The sequence below is a fragment of the Girardinichthys multiradiatus genome, chromosome 9 (assembly GCF_021462225.1).
Source record: "Girardinichthys multiradiatus isolate DD_20200921_A chromosome 9, DD_fGirMul_XY1, whole genome shotgun sequence".
In the NCBI taxonomy this organism is placed as follows: domain Eukaryota; kingdom Metazoa; phylum Chordata; class Actinopteri; order Cyprinodontiformes; family Goodeidae; genus Girardinichthys; species Girardinichthys multiradiatus.
Window position 1 is genome coordinate 38,930,808 of NC_061802.1, and position 22,615 is coordinate 38,953,422.

At 40.4% G+C, this 22,615-nt stretch overlaps 1 protein-coding gene across 2 annotated transcripts; it reads left to right on the forward strand.

The window, feature by feature from the left end:
- Positions 1-170: 170 nt before the first annotated feature.
- zmp:0000001174 (retinoic acid-induced protein 2) lies at positions 171-21,604 on the forward strand. 2 transcript variants are annotated; one of them, XM_047374321.1, is made up of 2 exons: positions 171-269; positions 17,371-21,604. In XM_047374321.1, exon 2 carries the CDS (start codon positions 17,379-17,381, stop codon positions 18,999-19,001), a length of 1,623 nt encoding a protein of 540 aa, XP_047230277.1. In that variant the 5' UTR covers positions 171-269; positions 17,371-17,378; the 3' UTR covers positions 19,002-21,604. The 2 variants fall into 2 exon arrangements, with proteins under 2 accessions (XP_047230277.1, XP_047230275.1); XM_047374319.1 differs by lacking the exon at positions 171-269 and adding an exon at positions 5,125-5,289.
- Positions 21,605-22,615: the final 1,011 nt, after the last annotated feature.

Consider the following 22,615-nt stretch of genomic DNA (forward strand, 5'->3'; position numbering starts at 1 on the left):
CAAAAAAAAAAAAAAAATAAATAAAATATATATATATATATATATATATATATATTTTTTTTTTTTTTTTACAAATATTTATTCTTTACAACAAGTCGAGAGGACAAAGATGAGAAATAAGCAAAGGAAGAAGCCTGATTACCAAACTGTGAGTGAGAATTATCTGGCATCTCCCTCATGGAATCCCACTCCTGTATGAGCTCCTTCTAAAGGTCTTGATGGGATTCACCTGCATGGACACGCCTGCCTGCCAGCCACCCTGCAGAGAGGTAGGCACACACACACACACACACACATCGTGCACAGAGCCCTGTGGAAACATCACACTGATGAAGAAAAGCATCCACACAGTATGACAAAGCCACCACCGTGTTTCATCATGTGAATGTTGTGCTTAGCATGGTGTGCATAGTGATTTACCTATGTTAATCAGATGACTTCTCAAGGCTATTGGTTAATATTCGTTTTTTTTAGGGGTATTGGGATTTTAACTATTTCATGCTACTATTCCAAAAAAAATTGTTTGTAAAAGATTTTTAAAATCTTGTCCCATATTCCTTTCACTCCACAATTATGCACTATTTCCTGTTGGTCTATCACATAAAATCTGAACAAAATACACTGTATGAATACAGTATGAATGCTGTGTATAACTTTGACCACATAACCAGTGAAACTAGCATATTACAAATGTAGAAGATTGTTGCATGCCCTGTTTTTTCCTTATCTTTAAATATTCATAAAGGTCCAGGATTTGCATACATTTTCCATTAAGGACATTGGAACTGTGCACACACAAACAAGTATCCTTTTGCTTTCTATGCCAATAGTTTGAAGAGGGACATACATTCCTTTACTGTAATCGAACAAAAGAAGAAATAACCTGTTATTTATTGGTATAAACGTAAGTGATCACTGATTCTAAAATGGGTTTTCTATTCAACTTTCAGTTTGATCAACAAGCAAAATAGAAAAAGCATAAACTTTATCTAAATTCTGAAGGGTAAACTATGCCATAATTTCCTTCCTATCCATTAGTAACAATTTCTCATGATAGTTGTTTTTTTATTTTGTTTTTTTAATTTAGTTAGTAACCCAAAATAAGCCTCAAAAGATCATAATGAGATCTTAATTATTTTTTTTGTCATTTGTAGTTTAAAGACTGTAGTATTCAAGGCCTTCAGCACCAACAGAGCTGTAGTTCACATGTTTTCCAGCAGTAATTATTGTTCATTACTCAAAGCCAGACCTCCACACAGTTGTCCCTGAAATTCCACTTTGAGATAACAGAAGGGAAGGTCATTGGCTTGGTGTAAATTCTTGAATGCTAGACTTAGATTGGAGATTCAATAGCAGTCAGCTTTGTCAAATGCAAACAATATAACAATCAGTCTACCAAAATTATTTCAAGAGTGTGTGTGTCATGTTACATATGACATCAAACACAATGTTTCAGCAAAAGAACATCTTTACTAAAGTCAAACATGGTTGCGGTAGTGTTATGGTCCGGGTCTCCTTTGCTTCTTTAGGATCTGGATGACTTGCTATATGTGATGGAACCATAAACTCTGCTCTTTGTCAGAAAATTCTGGAGGGGAATGTCTGACCATCTGTGTGTGACCTTAAGCTCAAGCAGCCTTGGGATAATGCAGCTTGATGATCAGAAGCATGTGGTTTTGGAGGGCCTAGTAAAAGTCCAGATTTGAATCTTGTTGAGATGCTATGGTGTAACCTTAAGCAGACAATTTATACTTGAAAATCCTTACATTCATCTGATTCAAAATAATTATCCAAAGAAACTGGCCCAAAATTCACCCAGAGCAAAGTAGAAGAATCATTCCCAGTAATTACAAAATGCTTTGATGGTAGCTGCTGTAGCCAAGTGTGGCACAACCACTTACTATGTTTAGGGGGTAATTACTTTTACACCTTGGCCCAGGTTGTTGTGGATAGCTTTCCCAACCTCAATACATTAAATCACCATTTGAAAACATACAAAAATCTGTAAATACTTTTTTACAGCACTACATATGCAGCTGATAGATCATCCTGACAATAAAAAGCCTGGATGTTCTTACATTCCCAGAACCCCCCTTTTATGGTTAAGGACAACATTAAAGGGTAAAAAATGTGAACAACACATTCAGTGCATAGCTGAGGCGTGTGTGTTCAGCTTAGTTATGCTGACTACATAGAGGGATTGGGGGAGGCGTCCTGAAGAGGTAACCAGACCAAAGTCATCATGATGCCACCAGGGTATAGTGTGCGGTTCATTATAACACATTAAACAGCGTCCCTGCGGAACAACGAGAGGCCCCCGGGCCCGAGGCACAGCCTGAGGCTGTCTGGAACCGATATGGAAACCCAGGGGATCCTGCTCACTCTGCCTTGTCACCACCAGACTCCCATCTTCAGCTGCCAAACCCCATTCTCCTCCGCCTCTGTCATCAGCCAGTCAGACCAACATGGCCTGTAGAAAAATGAAGGGATCAGAACTAAACTGAGGCCTTTCTGCACTTTGAGCAGACATGCTGTTAACTTAATGTGCTTCAAATGACTAACTAATCCAGCATGGGTTCCCGGCTGCAACTTATTTTCATTAAAACACAGTGGAGTTATTTAGCTGATTCACATCACAGTCTGTCCCATATATTTGTTGTCATGTCATAATTGTTTCACTGTGGCAGTTTTTGGAGGTTATTGTTGGGAATACGTCAGACTGTGGTTATTAACCATTGAAAAGGAGTTAACCACTGACAAACAAGTTTATTACTAAACAATGTGAAGTAGAAAATTACATTTATCATACACCGATCAAATATTATGTCGACTGACAAGCCAAGAGAATAAAACTGATTATCTGTTTATCACGCAACATGTTAGTTGGTGGGATATATTAGGCAACAAGGGAATTTTTTTTTCCTATAAGTTGATGTATTAGAACTCTGAAAAATTTGGTCAAGTTCAACAGTGGCCAGATTGGGAAGGCTATAAACAACTGGATCAGAACATCTCCAAAGCTACAGCTCCTGCTGGGTGTTCCTGCTCTGCAGTGGTCAGTTTCTAACAAAGTGATCCTAGGAAGGAGGAGTGGTGAACCGGCAACTGGGTCCTGGGCGACCAAGGATTGTTGATGGAAATGGGGAGTGAAGGCAACAGATGAGCTGTTGTCGCTCATCTGTTGGATGGAGTTTCTGATAGACTTCGAAATAGAAAGTACCAGAATATACAGGATGTTGAGTATGAAGCTGCACAGCTGCAGACCAGTCAAAGTGGAACTGGTTCCGCCAAATGGCTGTGGCCTCTTTCAACAGGACAATAGCTCAGCTCAGTCAAACATCCTTGGATGTGGCTGACAAACAGGTACCATCCATTGAGCCTCAATGTAAACCTGATTACTAAATGCTAAATGTGCTAAATGTCCTGGAGGCTGGTGACTGGGAAAGTAGATTGTCTTTATTGGGAGTGGGCCGGGAGGAAATACCTTAATTTCCATAAATTTCTCAAATTCCAAACCTGTTTATATAGGATGCTTACCGCTATTTTTTGGAAGCAACAGTTTAACAGTTTTGACAGTTATGTAACAGATTATGATGCAGTTAACTGGCACACCTAAACCTGCCACTTGACTCACATCACACCCAACAGCAATGTACCACGTTGCAAATGTGATGGCTGCATCTGGGCTGGACTTCCTCAATTTCTTGGACCTGAGGTTGAGTCTGGCTGATTCTAAGAAGTCAACGTTCAACCCTCAAGCACTCAACCCCAGGCCTGGCTTCAAAAGGCTGGCCCAGTTCTTCTTTTCTGGGCGAGGTACCCTGCTTCATTTGTCATTAAAAAACCTCCCAAAAGGGAGTCCAGAAAAAACATTAATTGGCCCAAACTACATTTGTTCCAACCCTCAGCTGCTGAGATGATAAATGTATAATGACCGAAAGAGATGACAGATACAAGCAGCTGAGACAAGCTTCTTCTGTGGGGTGGCCGGTCTCTCTCTTAGGGTCATCTGGGGGAGCTCGAAGTATAGTCTCTGCTGCTCTGCATCGAAAGGAGTCAGCTAAGGTGTTTTAGCAGCTGATTAAGATGCCTCCAGGATGGCTCCTTCTGACAATTCTTGTGCATATTTCACTTTTGAGAAGAAACCAAGGCAGACCCAGGACTCAATGAATGGACTACATTTCCCTTTCGGCCTAGCCTTGGGATCCACTTGGGATCCACTTAGCATCAAATGTTTTCTATTTGTAGGACTTTCATTAGTTTCATCTTAATTATATTTCTTCTTTTTTTTCTCCGCATCTATTTTAAGATGGGAGGAAACTACAATTTATTATCTGTTCATTAGAGTATATGGTGTATTACTGGCAATATTTTACCTAAATGTCTGACCATTATTGAGACGACATTGGTCTTGAAAACATTTCAACAGTGGTGAACATTTTGACAGTAAAGCGCAAAATCTTATTAAACTGTAACGTACAGTTTCTATTTAACCAAAACTGTATTTTCTTGCTAGTGACAGTGCCTGTAGATAAATAAAGGTAAGATTGGTATATAATAGTGGAGCTGAGGATGTAGCTGAAGCTACTATGGAAGCTGAGGTTGTCCACTGTATATAGCTCAAGGAAACCGGATTTAGATATCTGGAAAAAAGTAACCTGAGTGGGAGTCTTGTATTTGCGTTCGACTAACAGATTTTTTTGAGAGTTTTTGTTTGGTAACAATAGTTTTAATTTTGTAGAAATGTTTACTGTTGAAATCCACAATATAATGGGGGAGGCAGTGAGAACCATTTTGTGTTCATCACTTATATTTGTTTTTCGTCTAAAGATATATATAATGTCAACTTGATTGGACACGTGAAAAAATGCTTAAAAACGACAAATTTTTAAAACGAATGTTATTTTTTAAACCCCTAAAGATGATGCAAATACTTCAGAAAAGGGGAACAGCAGCAGTTACAGTATTTACAATTAGTTATTGTTCATTAATTGGTTGTCGTTATTTTTAGAAATAAAAGTATTTTGTTCATGTCTTTTCCGCCCTTCCTTCATTATTCTCCTCTTCTTTGTGGAGGAGGACCGAGAGGAGGAGGAGGAGGAGGAGGAGGGGAGCCGCTGACGATGCTGCGTGCGCAACTTCAGTCCAGAGTCGCTACGACGGAACCGCAATGAAGAGATAAATAGCGAGCATATCTATTTATTTTGGAGTATCCGGCTCTAATTTCTCTGTTAATTGAAGAGTAGCGGTCCGAGGCGAAAGGCACTAATGTACTCTTCCGTTTAAAGGGTGAGTTAACCTTGGCGTTTGGAGGAAAACTGTCATTTGACGGCAGAATGACATTAAAGGGACGGAGTATTCGATAAAACGAGGCGAGCTAAGGCTTTTACGGTTTAATGTCTCTGGCAGGCTGTAATATAAACTGACATTTGCATTTTATTGAACAATAGTTAGTAAGCTAATGCTGTATTCTCGGTTTTTAAACGCTAAAGCAACTCCGTTTATTTTATTATTTGAGACGGTGGAGACAGTTAGCTTGTGCGGTAAATAAGGCGTACAGTGTTTGACGGCGGGGCGGGTGAGGAGGGAGGCTTCCCGAAATAACAGGGTTATTATTATTCAGGACGAAGACATTCCTGCCTTTGATATAATGTTTAAAGTCGGGGGAGCGGCGTGCGGAGAAGTGCGCAGACGCGGCGCTCCGTCTCCCCGCTTCGCCTTACAAGCCGTCGGCTTAAGGACCAGACACGTGAGGGACCGGGTTCAGACGCACCAGGGACGGGTTCGGGGTTGTCTGTGTCTCCCCGGGGAAAATGGAGCATTGGCCGCGCAGTGAAGGAAATCTCCTCGGATGAACCCGACAGTGACACAGTCAGGGTCTGTCGCAACAGCCAGCCTTGGGATTTGCTGTGTTTGTGTTCTGACAAATTGCACTGATAAGGCTGGAGAGAAAACATCACATGTAGGCTATAGTGCCTACATTTATTTCTACATGCCGCTGACATCCATAGGGCGATATAATGCGACGGAAGTATAAGTAGTGCATAATTGTAAAATTGATGTACATGTTTGTTTCATGTTGGGTTCTGTCCCATTTACACTGATACCACAAAATACATCACAGTGCAGCCAAGTTGCCTTAAGAAACCTCTTCGTTTGTAAACAGAGTTCACCTGTGAGTAATTTATTCTCAGTATAGATAAAGCTGTTCTGTTAAGGCCTAAGGTGTGTTAGAAAATACAGGCCGTGGCGTTTATTTAAGGCTTAGGTTGTTAAACAATGTGCCAAGCTTTTAACATCTCATAGAGCAATGCTCAACGTGAAAATAGAAACATTATCAAGAGTATGGCACAATTGGAAACCCACGATGAGATGGCCTTCCACCTAAACCAGGATTATCCCAGTCCAGACCTTAAACTTTAAGATATATCCCTATTCAAACACATCCACATAAAGGACTTAAGGACTGGACACCCCAGAATAAATAGGTTGTGCCCTCTACACAGCTGGCCTTTCAACATGATGGTGGTTCTACAGCAGGGACAGAGAAGCTGGGCAGAGATTAGGGGACGACGGATGGAGCTAAATTCAGGCGTATTCTGGAAGGAACCTGTTTGGTTCACCTTCCAGAATGGCAACGACCCGAAACATAAAGTCAGAACTACAATGGAATAGTTTTGATCAAAGCAAACTCATGTGTTTGAATGGACCAGTCTATCCAATGTATTAGAGTCATACCCTAAAAAGACTTACACCTCTTTTTACAGCAAAAGGTGGTTCCACAAAGTATCCACCCAGGGGAGCTGAATAAAAACGCACTCTCCGCATTTATATTTATTTGTAAAAATATCTTCAAAATCATGTATCTCCTTCAATCCCCTTCCCAAATTATGCATTACAGTATGCTGGTCTGTCACATAAAATTCTAATAAGACATTAAAGTTTGTGGTTGGAATGTGACAAATTGTTAAAAAAGGTTCAAGGGTTATGAATATTTTATAAGGCACAGTAAGCGATGTAAAACTGGCTCCTGGATGAGATAGTAGAAAACCATACCAGAGCCTCCATTATAGTACAGCCCCTAACATATAAAGGTTGCTTATCCATTTAAAAAGGAAAATGTGTGCAGGTTGTAGGTCTGAAAGTAATTTTATGTGGTCGAAAACAGCAACCAGCAGTTACATGTTGATCATAATGATGGCTGTTTCAGTTGTTTTAAACAGAGGTGTTAAGTAGTTATCATAAAACCGAAGTCACGGTGGCATTTACAGGATCATTCAGAGGACAAGCTTCTGAATAAAACATAATCTGGGCTGATGTGAAAGGACTGTGCATCATTATGGGAGCCCGTGTGTCTTTCTAATGAGATATAATTGGCTAGTGGAGCGGAGGGGTGTTGATGGAGGTGACCTTTAGATCATCTGCCATGCTCCAGCCATCCCCACTGCTTTTGTTTTTCTCTGGCTGAGCTCAAACACAAAGCCACGGAGATGTCTGTCAGGGAAGAAGCAGTGCTTGCAAAAGCTTTTAGACTGCAGTGTAGCTTAATGCAGCTGAAGCTGAAACGAGGGTTTGTTGTTTTCTCCCTGCTCTTTACTTACCATGGCGTATGTTTCATCAATGAGGCGAGGAGAAAGGAGAAAAAGAGCAAATGTGGAAATGATTACAGTAAAGGGGACAGGGGAGGGATCTCGTTTTGCTCTCCGTTTGGTTTCTTCTGGCCTATTTAGTCATTAGGCTGCTTCTGGCGTAGGAACACAGACCGCCTGCAGATGATGTGTGAGGTTTACGAACAAAATGTGCCGCTGATTTACTCCGTGCTAAAGGAATGCTCCACAATCGCTCAAACGTTTGACTCCAGGTTTGTCTGCGTTGCATGTTTGCGCCATTAGCTCACATTTTAATTAAAACTGCATTACGCTTGGACTGTTTCAAACAGCCCGATCCACAAACTGATATCAGTCGTAGACAACAACACATTGGATTTAGGAAGAGGAGGAACCTAACTTGAAGCCATTCAGGGAAATAAAGTTAGGTTAAACTCTCGGTGGGACGCATATGGTCAAATTTGCTCATTAACAACAAGGACATGGACCATGCATGTTTATTTGAACAACTGTGCCAGATCACAGGAGACAATGTGTATTTCAAGGCCTTGCAAAATAATTCATACATCTACATTTTCATACATGTTTCATGTTACAACCAAAAACTGCAACGTCAAGTAGAAGAAAAATCTATACATCTTTTTGAAATCAAACACAATTAAAATCAAGGAATCCCATTATAAACCCAGCTTCTCTGTGAAGACGTCAGGGGTTTGGTAAAACCCTTATTAAACAAGCAGGGTTAGGTGGCAGAAAACGAGCACTGCTCATCCTCCTGAACACCCCCTCCCAAAATCGAATGTGTTGGTGCAGCATCATGCTGGGGGCTTGCTTTTATTCAGTAGGAACAAGATGGATGGAGCAGGTTCAGGAAGAAAACCTGGATGAGGCTGCCAAAATCCTAAGGCTAGGAAAAGCAGACAACCCTAAACCTTTAGCCAGACCTACCATTTAGATGAAAGCATATTCAGGTGTTGAGCTAGTCAAAGTCCACACCTAAATTAAATTTAAAATCTGTGGCAAGACTTGAAAATTGTTCTTCACAGACACACTATCCAATCTGAGTTTGAACTATTTTGTGAAAAAGAAAGAGCAATGTCTGCATTTTCTAAAAATGTTTGCTCATTATTAGCGCTCTCCATGTGTCATTTTGCTCCTTTCTATAATTATCTGCACTACTTTGTCTTGGTCTGTCACATAAAATACAATAAAGTTTGTGGCTGTAACCTGACAAAATGTGAAAAACATTCAGTGGGTGTTAGTACTTTGCAAGGCGCTGTACATGATGCTAACGTAACATCTTTGATCTTCCCCATCTGTGGCAGACACAAAAGGCAGTGAGTTGGATAATGTTACAGGGAAGAACGCAATGAGCACAACCTCTCTGTGTACTTTCGATCACTCGAGCGAACTGGTTAAACTTCCTACTTTGAGTTTAGAAATTGTTCTCACATGATTCGAGTGAACTGGAGGTGAAGCAGTGACCTGTGAACAGACCAGAAGGGTGGGGTGAAACAACATGTCAACCGAGGAGGGATTACTTTTTAGCATCAGGTCACCTGATCTGGAGCAACGCTTGCTAATGCAGCTTTTGAGTTCTGTCATACAACTGGCTTTCCTCACCCTCAGCACTTAAGATGTTTTTTCCTCACTTTCTGCACACTGGAGTTTAGGACAGTATGAAAGTCCCAACTAAGAAAGGCTTCTTTCATATGGTTCAGGGAGGCATTATCGTGTCAGAGACCTCATGACTGCCTTATCAAGCAGGAAATATGTTGCCTGAAATTTCCTGGAATCCAAGTGAGACCGCAACATCTAAAATAGTGGAGAAAAAAAGCCCAGAGTTTCCGATTCATATTCTTAAATTAGATCCTTTTTTTTGTTTGTTTTGTGCCTTTGATGACAAGGGCTCCTAAAGGAAAGTGTGGAGTGAATAGCGGACAGAGTATGATGAAAGAGTCTTGCTCATTGATTTTATGCAGCAAATGTGTTGTTCCTTGAGTCAACAGTCTGTCCTTTTGGCCCATGCTGAGATCCCGTGACTTGCACAATAAGCGAGGACATTATGAGGACAAAGCAGAGAGTGTGGCACATAAGTCTGTTAGTTGCATGTGTCCTGCCATGACAGGGTGGCTCATCATTCATACAACAGTTTATTTTACCCTTCAGATACAAGTCTTGTCTTGACAGTGTTTAAAAAGACCTTAAAAAACCCAGTGCTTTGCAAAAGTATTCATACCCCCATGAATATTTTTACATTTCTAGATGATGGATTGATCAATGCTCTGAAGCCTTAACCGAACAGCTGCATTTATTCTAGAGCTGCTCAGATTATTCACCTGTTGACTAAAATCGGCTTTTCAGCTCGACCAACCCTGATCTGTGGCCAGCTGGATCGAAACGTAGAAACCTCCATACCCCGGGACTTCTGGGTCGCAGGAATTACAACATTATTCAGTGTTGACTTTGAAGAACACCCAAAGTTAGCTTCTTTCAGTATAAGTGAGATGTTTAAAATGAATCAGAGATGGAAAAAGCTATTAAAATATGTTTTTGAACGTCACGTCTAGACCTGTCTGCAGTTAATCAGCCTGCGAGAGAAGAGGAAGCACACAGCAGGAAGGCTGAACAGCACAGTTGCTTGTTTTTAGCTTTTTGAGCTTTCAGTCCTCTGTTTGTTCTGCAAGGTGCTGCATTTGGAGATGTTAGCTGCCTTTTTATAGTGAGGTTGATCTACATCCTCTGGAGATTCCACACAGAGACTGCTGTCCTAGTTATGCTATCTGTGCCAATCAATGGTATAAGATGCCAAACTCCATCTGTGCTATCATTTATATTAAAAAAAACTTGTTTGCTATTAGCAGGTCAAAATTTGGAAAACTAGAGAAATCTCTATTAATTAGTAGTAGGATTAAAGTACAAATAGGTGGAAAGTATTTTCTATTTTGATGACAGTTGGGTTTAATTCGGGAATATCAGAGTAAAGGGGGCACTTTTTAGATGTTATGAATATTTTTTCCCACACAGTTCAGCAGTAAATCCATTGAGGTTTGCTGTTGTAGCTACAATTAATGTGAAAACATTTAAATGTCTGCAAAAGGGCTTTTATTGGGTTTTATTGGGCATGCTCAGGGATGTTTTGATGCACGAATGCAGGACAAGCTGACCGAGCAACCGTCCGCTTTCAGTGTAATCCGTCAGAGCCTTATTACAATGTCTCATCTGTGCTACAGAACAATATAAAGCCAGCCTGAGGGAAACATGTTTACTCCTCTCTGTTCACTGAGGCAACACGACACTACATAAAAGTTGCTTGGAGGAAGAAAAATGTCACGGTTTTATTCGAAAACTGAAACTGCATGGCTGTATTTGAGTTATTCAACAAAAATCTACCACCGATGTTGGTGTGTTTCGGAAACATCAAACTTTCCAACCCCCTCTTTCCAGAGCTGATCATTATCCTGTTTGCACCCATCTGTATGAATAATTGACTCTGCTGATATTGGAGGGATTATCTCTCCGAGCACCCAGGGGACGTTTTATTATTACTGGGGGATGGTGGATGAGCGTCAGTGCAGGCAGGACATGTGTTGTAGAGCGGTGTCATGTATTGAGGAGGAAAAACACACTCAGAGTGGTAAAGCCCAGCAACTACTGAGATGTTGGCTCAGACTGATAGATAAAACTATAGATCGAAACTGGGTCAGGTTTTCCTTTGTGACCTTTTCTTGGTAATTGTTTTAACCCTGGGAGACAGGTTCCTAACTGATAAGAAGTTACTGTATGCGGACTGGTACCAATTCCTCTAAAGAAGGTTTTGTGTTCAAGTTTAGTGGTTATACTAAAAATAGTTTCCTATTATTATTTTTAATAGTCAGCTTTCTTAATCATTTAAATGCTGATTTGGTTTAAAAAACACCAGAACATAGAACAAAATGTTTTATAAGTTATCCTTAAGTTGTTTTTGTTTGGTGTTATTTAGATTAGAAACTTCTTTTAATAAAGGATTCCTCCACAAATTTGGTTTTGACTTCAACTGAGAGGATTTATGTTTAGTATGAGATTGTGTCATAAGGGCGAAGTGAGACTAGCTTGGTAGATTACAGACGTAGTAAATCCGTAATTAATGAACACTAATTAGAAACCACTGTTTTTAATACACACTCATCAGCTTTAAGTTTAAAAAAACCCTCCTAAAGGTATATTCGCACAAAACTATTTAGATCATAAGCTCAGGACCCCTGTTAGGCACCTTTCTTGTCTGCTAAAAGATGCTTCTATTAAATCCTCTGGGTTCAAACAATCATGTAAAAATTAGGGCATTATATCAAAGAAAGTCTGTTTTTCTGGACAAACTAGTTTTCTAATGAGGAATAAATTAGGACACTCCCCACATTTGTTAAAAAGGCCAAAATGACTCATGTATCACATTAGTTGCACATGATTAGAGCATCGTTACTCAGCATTTTTAAGGACATTTAGTTTGGTGTTGGCTGCACGGTGGCACAGTTGGTAGCATTGTTGCCTTGCAGCAAGAAGGTCCTGGGTTCGATTCTGTCTGCATGTTCTCCCCGTGCATGCGTGGGTTCTCACCGGGTACTCCGGCTTCCTCCCACAGTCCAAAGACATGTCTGTTAGGTTAGTTAATTGGTAACTCTAAATTGCCCTTAGGTGTATGAATGAGTGTGTGCATGGTTGTATGTGTGTTGCCCTGTGATGGACTGGCGACCTGTCCAGGGTGAACCCCATCTCTAGCCCATAGACTGCTGGAGATAGGCACCAGCACCCCCGCGACCCACTATGGAATAAGCGGTATAGAAAATGACTGACTAGTTTGGTGTTCTCCTGACCGTTGAAGTTACAGTGAACATCTTGATGAGATCATAAACATGTCTGCAGCCTTCTGACAGAAGATTGTTCCAGCTTAATTGTCTGGTAAGGGATTTTAACAGGTTTAAACAAGAATTTGAAATCAGCCATTGCACTACAAGTGGAGGAACAACTGCCTTTATGCCAGGGTATATTCATCCGAACAGGTAATCCCTGAAAGCAGACCGCAAGAGGGTAAAAAAAGTCAACAAAAAGCCTGAAATGTAATTTCCATATGAGCTTTGTGAGAGGAGAACCTATGCTCTCTAAAAAAACACAAACCAAATATAGGATTCTTGGAAATGAGTCTCATACCAACTCTGAAGCATGGGGTGGACGTGTCATGGTATGGGTATGCTTTGCTGCAGCAGAACCTAGTCAGCTCACCATCTTAGAACCATCATGAGTTCTATTATGTATCATTACTGCAAACGTATTGTTGGTTAGTTAGGAATAATTTTTTGTCATTTTTATGTATTTATTTAACTATATGGGAGAGGTCACTGAGGAAAGAAAATCCATTGATACAGTCATAAAATATTAAATCATATGGGGTGCGCCTGGTTTGCAGCAATCTTTAATTAGGTGAAACATGTTCAAGTATCGTTGTTACATGTTTCACTTTTAAACTGTAGTGTTCAGAGTGGCCACTGTATTAATGTTGAGGACATATATTGTTCCACTCGAAAATATCTGGGGAGCTTTATTGTCTTAAATTAGAATGATTCTTCAAAACTTAAATGAGAACAATTGGGTGTGCAAGTTTAAATTTAGTGTGGAGTTTCTCAGGGTTCAGTATACGGGCTTCAATATATAGATCCAGCCCTTCAAGGGTGGCGTGATATCACAAAAAACTATTAATTGTTACTGAATATTGTGATAACGAAATCATTAACCCCTAACCCATATTTTCCTGGCTCTTCTTTTTCTTTCTCTACGTCACAATGCAAAGTAAACATACCATTTTGGCATCAAGGGCAGTTAACGTCCATCTTAAAGGGGAAATATGTTACTGGGATGCAGAATTTCCATCAGTGACATTAGAATACAATTTCCTAGCAAATATTGCATCCAAACAGTCATTGCAGACATTGTTATTGCGATCAGGGTTGCAACCCTGTATATTGTGAAGCTCTAATCCCCACTAATGCTTGGATGCTTTATGTGTTGTAAAATCAGTTTTGAGGTGTGTTTTGTCATCGTTCTCCCGTTAGAACACAAAAATGTTCTCAGGTTTGAACTGATTGACCTAAACTGCCCTCTTCTGTCAGAAAGTTCTGCAGGAACCATCAAGGGTGAAGCCTTGTGTTTAGTAAAAACCACTGGAGCACCAGCATTATGGTTCAGAGTGAAGTAAATTTACCATTGCCATGGAGTTGTAAATGGGCGCAAACTCCATGCATAAATATTTTGTGCTTGTAAATCAGACTGCATTAATTAGCTGTTAATCAGGTTTTGTAAAAAAGCGCTTGGAATTTCAGCTTTGTGCATGTGTAGATAAGAATGTTTGTGTAAAAGAGATTTGTACTTGCATATTTTCTTTGTTAAGCTCTGTTTACAGATACAAAGCTAAAACCTACGTGTAAAACTCTGTGCTCAAGTTTCCTAACTTGCGTGTCAGTTTCAACTTGCAAGTATGAATTTTGATCAGAACTTTCTTTCTCTCAGCCGATTGGTCATGTGTCCTGTAAATCACACATTTAACAATCCAATCCGAGAACAGATGGGTTATCTGTAGTGGAGAACTGTGCCAGCTCATCTGCGGCTGAGGTAGGCTTTACTTCATGGTTTAGTGGACCAGCAACAATTTCTTTGTCCAGGTAGATATTTTTGAAATTCACGTACGGTTACTGTACGCTGTCATTTAGTCAGGTGCAGATTAAAAAAAAGGAACTTTCCAAAGAGTCACAGGAATTACCAAGTTTTCCATGTTGGAGGGAAAGAGACCAAGGTCCTCTTGATTCACAGTTTCCTGTTAAGTAAAACAAACACATTTTTTAATTATCTGCAGATTTCCCTAAGGCTGTATCACACACTATCCTATTTAGGAAAGGTGTGTTTCTTTTAGAGTGGTTTTTAAGACGTTAGCTTTTAGTTTTTAAATATCAGAATGGTCTGGCACCTCTTTACCTCAACAAGCTTTTCCATCAAACATCTCCACTAGGACTCTAAGGTCTCAAGACCAACAGCTCTTAGATGTTCCCTGGACTCGGCTCAAGACCAGGGGAGACAGAGCTTTTTCAGCTGCAGCTTCTAGGTTCTGGAACAGTGTGCCTCTTTCTGTTAGATCTGATGGAACTTTAAATGATCTTAAATCTCTTTTCAAAACTCATCTTTTTTAACCTAGCTTTTAATTCCAGAGAGCACAAGCATTAGGCCAGTCTTTGTTGTCTTTTATGCCTTTTATTGCTGATTTTATTGCTTATATTGTTAACCTTTTTATTGCTTATAGTTTTTTATAAAATTGTTGTTTTTAATTTCTATTTTATCTGTTGTTCACCTGTATGACACCTTGATTTGTGAAGTGCTTTATAAATATTAAAATGATGATTAGGACTGTGGCTAATTTTCAACTGCTTGAATGTTCCCATGACAACACACATGATCCACAATTTTAGCATAGCATACTTTAAGATAAATACTATAATGCAGAATTAACTTAACTAAGAAGTCCCAAAAGACATTTGACATATGGTAAACAAAATATCTACATACTGCTTACTGTATTCCAGTTCCTATAGGAGTATAATGGTATGACAGAGTACTCCTTAGTGTCACTCTTTAAAGTGTCAGGATTGACGTAATGTCAGAGCAGTTTATTTCTAAATGTTACGAACACGACATCTTATCAAGATTAATGTTATATCAGAAGACATTATTTTCCACGGAGGTGATTTTTAACCAGACTGAAGTAACCACAAAGGGGAATATTTGGACATATCTAACGTGGGGAGTGATGTTGCGATCCCTGTTTAAGCTAGCTTTTATTCAGGCTGTAAACACAACTCCGCTTTAAATGGAAGTAGCTTTTCTGATCTTTTCTGATCACTTAATGACAGAGTATATTAACAGTACATGAATTTTGAAAATATCTATCTGGACAATGAACTTGTTGTTGTTCTGCTAAACCAGGGGTTCCCAAACCTTTTAGCCTGTGACCCCCAAAATAACAGTACCAGAGACTGGCGACCCCCTATTGGTGACCTGGCGAGTCCATAAAAATGCAGAAAATTATTTTACTCTTTTTGTTTAGTAAATAAATCTAGAGTTTCATAATTTAATGATCAGTCAGTCATTTTCTATACTGCTTCTTCCATAGTGGGTCGTGGGGAAGCTGATGCCTATCTCCAGCAGTCTATGGGCAGGAGGCAGGGTACACCCTGGAGAGGTCACCAGTCCATCGCAGGCAACACACAAACAACCAAGAGCAATTTAGAGTGACCAATTAACCTAACAGTCTTTAGACTGTGGGAGGAAGCCGGGGTACCCGGTGAGAACCCACGCATGCACGGGGAGAACATGCAATCTCCATGCAGAAAGACCCCCAACAGTTTTCCACTACAGATAACCCATCTGTTCTCTGATTGGATTGTTAAATTTGTGATTGACAGGACACTGACCAATTGACTAAGAGAAAGAAAGTTCTTGGCAAAATTCGTTCTTGCAAGTTGAAACTCACTTGAGCACAGTTTTACACGTAGGTTTTAACTTTATATCTGTTAACAGACCTTACCAAAGAAAAAATGCAACTTGTGTAATTATTTTTTACAATTACATATCTGTTTTACACACACACATTCCTATCTACACATGCACAAAGCTGAAATTCCCAGAATTTTTTTAGTCAGTCAGTCAGTCATTTTCTACCGCTTATTCCATAGTGGGTCACGGGGGAGCTGGTGCCCATCTCCAGCAGTCTATGGGCGAGAGGCGGGGTACACCCTGGACAGGTTGCCAGTCCATCGCAGGGCAACACACAAACAACCATGCACACACTCATTCATACACCTAAGGGCAATTTAGAGTTACCAATTATCCTAACAGGCATGTCTTTGAACTTTATTCACAACTACACTATCTGTTTTACAAGCTCAGCATATTTAGGACTGGAATTGTGCCCATAGTTGAGGCCAAGAAATGAAGCCATGCTCAATAAAATTTGCAGCTGTCCACGTGGTCAAGCAGAATACCTACTGGAGAAAAATATGATCAGAGGAGACAGACTGAAATTGAAATAACCCAGCCAATGTGAATTATCTGTGCTTTTTCTGAAAAGAAATGGGGTTGAATATCCATTTAGATTATTTCTAAGCCTTGTTATTGTCTACAATGTCTACTGGTTGAGGGGCAATTTTCTAAGGGACATTCTTCCAAATATTACTGAGTAAATGTACATATTTAAACCCTGATGTATTATTTTGGTCTGGTGTGAATAAGAGAGAATACACAATAAATTCAGACTTGGGCATCAATTTCTTGCTTTTTTTTTTTTTAATTCATTAAAATTGTTGTACCAAAATTATTACAACACTGATACAGATGAACAGTGAATCAAAACTCCTGACATGAACTGTGAGCCTCTGCAGCTTTTTTCTTCCCTTACCTGCCTCCATATCATGATGGAGTTACCTCAGTCTTCTGCATATTGAATATTTTTTCTACAGTTAGAGAACATTAAATCCACTGATCATTTTAACGTTTACAACAAGGGTCAGCTGTTTACCGGTAGTTGTGTTTAAGCTGAATTAGACACAACATGGCTGGTGTTTCTGATTTAGCCTGTGTACTGAGTAAGTTTCCACATGCTGCTTACCATCAAACATTCTGTTCTGAACTAGCAGGAAGAGAACAATTATACATGAAACTGACTGTATGATCTTTATCAACTTTTCAGATTGAATCATGGAAGGCAACGATGACGTGTGTCTAAACGCAGCACAGCCGCAGAATGACGTGTGCAGCGCTGAGGCGGGAGCTGGGGAAGTCATTGGTAAAGTGGAAGGTGGAGAAAACCCCCTCACTGCTGACTTGTGTGATGGCAGCGTGACCAAAGGAGGGATCTCTAACCATGTAGACAATCCTTCGCCATCGGTGGTTAGTACCGCCGCTGAGCCTCCTGGAGGAGTGGCCCTGAAAGTGGCTACCACTGTCCTCCACCCAGTGTGTCTGGGAGAGAGTCCACTGATGCTGCCCATCCACCTCCAGATGGCTGGAGCAGCTGCACCTCAGCTCGGACAAATAGGAGCAGCACCATACTTGATAGCGAGCCAAAGCCCGGTTTCACTCCCCCTGGTTCTGGACCAGCAGGTCCTCCAGCACATGAGTCCCTCTGTCATCCCTCAGACCACAGCCTGTGCACAGTTGCCCCTCCAGAACAACGTCCTGTGTCAGAATCCTCTGACATTTGGTTTAACTCCAGCTATCGACCCGAAGGTTGCCGGGCCGACGCAGGAAGCCAACCTGCTGTCCCTTCTGCAGAATCCGGCGTTTGCTGCTATCCTGCAGGATCTCTTTCCTGCCCAGACAGGATCTTCTGCCTGTCAGTCCCCAGGCTCAGCCTTTTTTTCCCTTCCTCCCCTCACACCTCCCTACACCTCCCCCTTGGCTCCCCTGGTTCCTCCTGCCACACTCTTAGTCCCCTATCCTGTGATCATTCCCCTGCCAGTGCCTCTGCCTGTCCCTCTACCCATCCCAATTCCCATTGCTCAAAGCGAGGACTCGAAAGGGAGCATGCCAAAACCAGTTTGCACTGTGAGTAAAAGCACTCAGACATCACCAAGAGAAACTACCTCTCCCTCCTTGTCTTCAAGGAAGTGCATGCCTCATTCCCATCCACAGAGCGGTTCCCTGTCCTTGCCTTTAGAGGAGGGACAGGTTCTGGACCTCTCTGTCAGGGCATGTCCGATTGAACCAAAACAGGAATACCCCAGTCCTCACCAGGACAACGTGCTCGACCTGTCTGTGCCTGGCGTTAGGAAGAAGTGTATTCAGTCAGAAAGAAAAGTAGCTTTAGAGTCGGGCCAAGGTTCGACTAGCACGGCACTGTCCCTGGGTGTTGAATGCTCCCCGACTTTAGATTCCAAACTCCTGGGCAGCCTAACCTCACTGGAGTTCAGCCGGCAGCACAAGTGGCTGGTTGACACTGGTGTTGCTGGATCCAACTGTCTAGGTCAAGAGGCTTCTCTCAACGGAGCTGGAAACCTTGAGATAGTAAGCACATCACAGACGGCCAAGGTCATTGTCTCTGTGAAAGACGCCATTCCCGCTATCCTCTGTGGGAAAATTAAAGGCCTTTCAGGAGTCTCCACCAAGAACTTCTCCATCAAACGGGACGGCAGCCAGGCGGCCTCTCTGCAGCAGCTCTATGGGATGCCGTCATCGTCTCATGGGGAGCAAGACCTCAACCATCCACATAAAAAGGTCACTAAAAACAGAGCCATCAAGCTAAAGAAGGTCAGCTCCCAGGAGATCCACTTCCTTCCAATTAAGAAGCAGAGACTCGCAGCATTACTGCCCAGGAAGTGAGAGGGCTCCCCAGAGGAGGGAATAATGGCAGCATGGCTGTCCGCTATCTCCCCAGAGAGTATAACATAATACTCACATGTGGGGCATTCTGGACTGAGAATCAAACATCTGTCCAATCAGAGAGCATCATTGGCTCTAAAAGTGACATTCATTGTGAGATATCAAACAGAGAAAAGGTTTTGTTTTTCTATGAACTGCTGTGTTTTTTGTAACATCGTTTTATTATACTAAAATGTGTTGTGTATGGCAGCTTCATTCACTTTTTGTGTGTGTCTCAACAAATGGGAGACGTTGATTTTAAACACGTCATATGAACTCAAACAATCCCATGTTTGACTTTTCTGTTACAGCAGAGATGCATGGCTCCCATTGCTCCATCCCGCTTTTCTTTCCACTTTTTATGCAAGTGCACTGAAAATCTGAAAATGTGTATACTGGGGTGACGTGACCAAGACGGTTAAAAACATGTCACTGGAAATTCCCACTGGCATCGAAGCTCACTGGAACGAACCGTTCCTTCCTGATTGGTTGAGGTTTAGCACGACATGCTAATGTTGACTTGGCAAAGACCGTTCATCAAACTAATGTTGCCAACAGCTGACAGTTGCAAAACAAAATGCGTTCTTACTTAGCTTAAAGGGAAAGGGTTTTGTAATAGTTTTCAGATTTAAATGGAGCCTTCCATGAGCCGAACGGAGCAGAGGGAAAACTAATGCCGGAAAAAGAGCTGCTTTTGTTGTTTGATGTCCTGCAAATGTGTTTACATCCCTTAAATCTTTCCGCATGTTGTCACTTTACAACCACAAACCTAAATCTATGTTATTGGTATTTTATGTGATTGAGCAACACAAAACAGCACAAAACTGTGAAGTGACAGGAAAATTATGCATTTTTTTTTTGTGCCATTTTTGACAAAAAAAATCTGAAAATGTGTAAAAGTTTACTCCAGTCTCAACTCTTTTAAAGTCTTTTTTCCAGGACTGGCCGGTATTTAGCTCATTGTGTCTCTCCATTATCTCTGAACAGCTTCCCCGTCTGATGAAAAAAAGCATCCCCACAGCATGATGCTGCCACCACCATGTTTTATACTTGGGAATGGGTGTTTAGGGTGATATCATAATTAGTTTCCCTAAACAAAGCATTTTACAGATTACATTTTAGTGTCATTTGACTAGAGCACCTTCCTCTACATGTCTTGTGTCCCCTACACAGCTTGACAGGGCTTCCTATTTATTCCATTCTAAGCAGCTTTCTTGCAACTCTTCTATTTGGAAAGCGCAAGACTAATAGTCCTGTCAACAGATTCTTCCACCTGAGCTGTGGATCTCTGCAGCTCCTCCAGAGTTACCATGGGCATCTTTGCTGCTTGTCTGATGATTGGTGTCCTTCCTAGTCATATGTTAGTAAGTTTGTGGTTGTATCATCCTCTCTCCATTTTCAGATGATGGATTGAACAGAGCTCTGTGTGATGTTCAAAGCTTGGGATTTAGTTGTAAAATGTAAATATGCTGTAAACATCTCCACAACTTGATCTCTGCCCTGAGGCATTCACAGAACTGCTTCCTTTATGCACATTTGCATGTTTACTTCTACTGGATTTCATGTAGGGATTTCACAGTAAAAGTAAAATAATAGACAATCACATCAATTTTCTTCCACATCACAGTTATGTGTTACTTTGTGTTGGTCTATCACATAACATCCCAATAAAACAAATTAAAGATTGTGGTTTAAACTTGACAAACTTCGGAGCACTTCAAGGAGTTTGAATACTTTGCAGGGACTGTAGCCAAAGCTGATAAAATGCCTCACAGAAAACATGTAAAAGCCTGTAACTCCTTACTGTTTGTTAACTTATTAACATTTATTTAACCTCCACAGTAAAGAAGCTGTTTTCTTTACATCAGTGGGAAAAGAAGCTGTATGTGTTTGTTTTGTATGTGATTAGTCCATTATGAGTATAGATCTGACACCATCCTGCTTACTTTTATCAACATGTTGCATAAAAGTTTCTGGACCAGAGTTGTGAATGTGGAATGTGTTGTTGATTTGAGTGCACTTTGTAATAGTTTAGATTAAAAGCTCCCAGGGTGTCCGTCCGGCCCACTCTGCTAAAATGCCACTGCACCATTTATGATCTCAAGAGTTGTGTAAGTCCGCGAGCAGCAGGCCAAGAACTAACAGCAGCCACATGCAGACTGCCTGGATGAACTGAGATGGAAAATACCTTGAAGCTCCATGTTTTTCCATTTCTTTTATTTATGTGTGTTCTTTAGTATTCTCAAAATTCTCTGACGCCTGCATTCCTTTCAGGAGAGAGACAATTCGAATGATCCCTTAACATGGACTGGATCTCCCTGTAATTTATTTGTTGTGCACCTTTTATTTATGCAAATGTGTTTATGTTCCAGATGGTCAGTCAGGAAACCAGAAGTGAGGGAATATCAAAACATTTTATGTGTCAGTCTCTCTCTGCTTCTGATGGCAGTTTAAAATAATAAGGGTGAAGAATCACATGTGGAAATGTGTATTTAATTGTTTGCTAAGTGTCATGTATGTGTGCTTTTTTTATATGGGAGTTAACTACATTTTTCAAGTCCAAATCTGTGTGTCAGCTTGATTCTTTCTGCAGGATTTTTACACATTTTTCCATATCAAAATACCATATTTTTCCCAACCTAAATTTCCTGAGTTCATTCTTGTCCCATTTTAATAATTAATCCAAATGTTTACTTTGGGTTCATGACTGATTTTTTTTACAGTGGTAGAATCCATCCATCCATCCATCAGATGGATGGATGGATGATACACAGATAGATTAAACTATATAACAATATTGGAAGAATTCAACATGATAAAAATGTCATATGCAGTAAAATAAGCCAGTCAGTAAATGTTTATTTAAACATGTGGAGCATCAAGGTTTGCATTAAATAGTTGCCTATATGGTTTAATGTTGCTGATGTCAGCTGCCAGGCTGCTCTGCAGCCATGGTCAGAAGTTTTAGTTGTGACGATGTTTCACAAACTTTCCAGCTTCAGTATTTTCATGTGAGTTCAATTTTCTTTAGATTATTGTTAAGGGTGATCATATATATAATAACCTATTGCAAAGAGGTTTATTGACTTAAAATTGAAAAAAAAAAAATTTATTTCATTGTATATTCAGTGCTGGCACAAAATTATGCTCAGTTCATTTAAGTAGAGTGATAAGCTTTAGATCAGGGGTGTCCAAACTGCAAGATTCTTACCGACAAATTCAAAGTTTCTGAACATGGAAAATGTTAGTTAAAATAATAAAAAATTAACAAAAGTATACATGTTTTATTAACCATCATTTTGCTTTCATTTTAACTCCAAACATTCAGTGACGTTTATACAAAGGCAGACTTTGGTGCACCCAAACTTGACAAAATACATCAAGCATTTCCCAAGAAAGTTTGAGCAGTCTGAAACTTTGTTTTGACCAATAGAACAACTGGGACTCAAAACCTTACTTTTAATAAGGCAAACATACAAGATAACTTTATGTTTTGGATCCATTGGGATTTACTGAACGTCTTTCTGTAAAAGTCAGATTAATTCTCCCAGTTAATTTCAATATTGAAGGTATAG

Excerpts from the sequence above, each read along its gene's own strand:
- zmp:0000001174 (XM_047374321.1), top strand. The coding sequence starts at position 17,379 with ATGGAAGGCAACGATGACGTGTGTCTAAACGCAGCACAGCCGCAGAAT.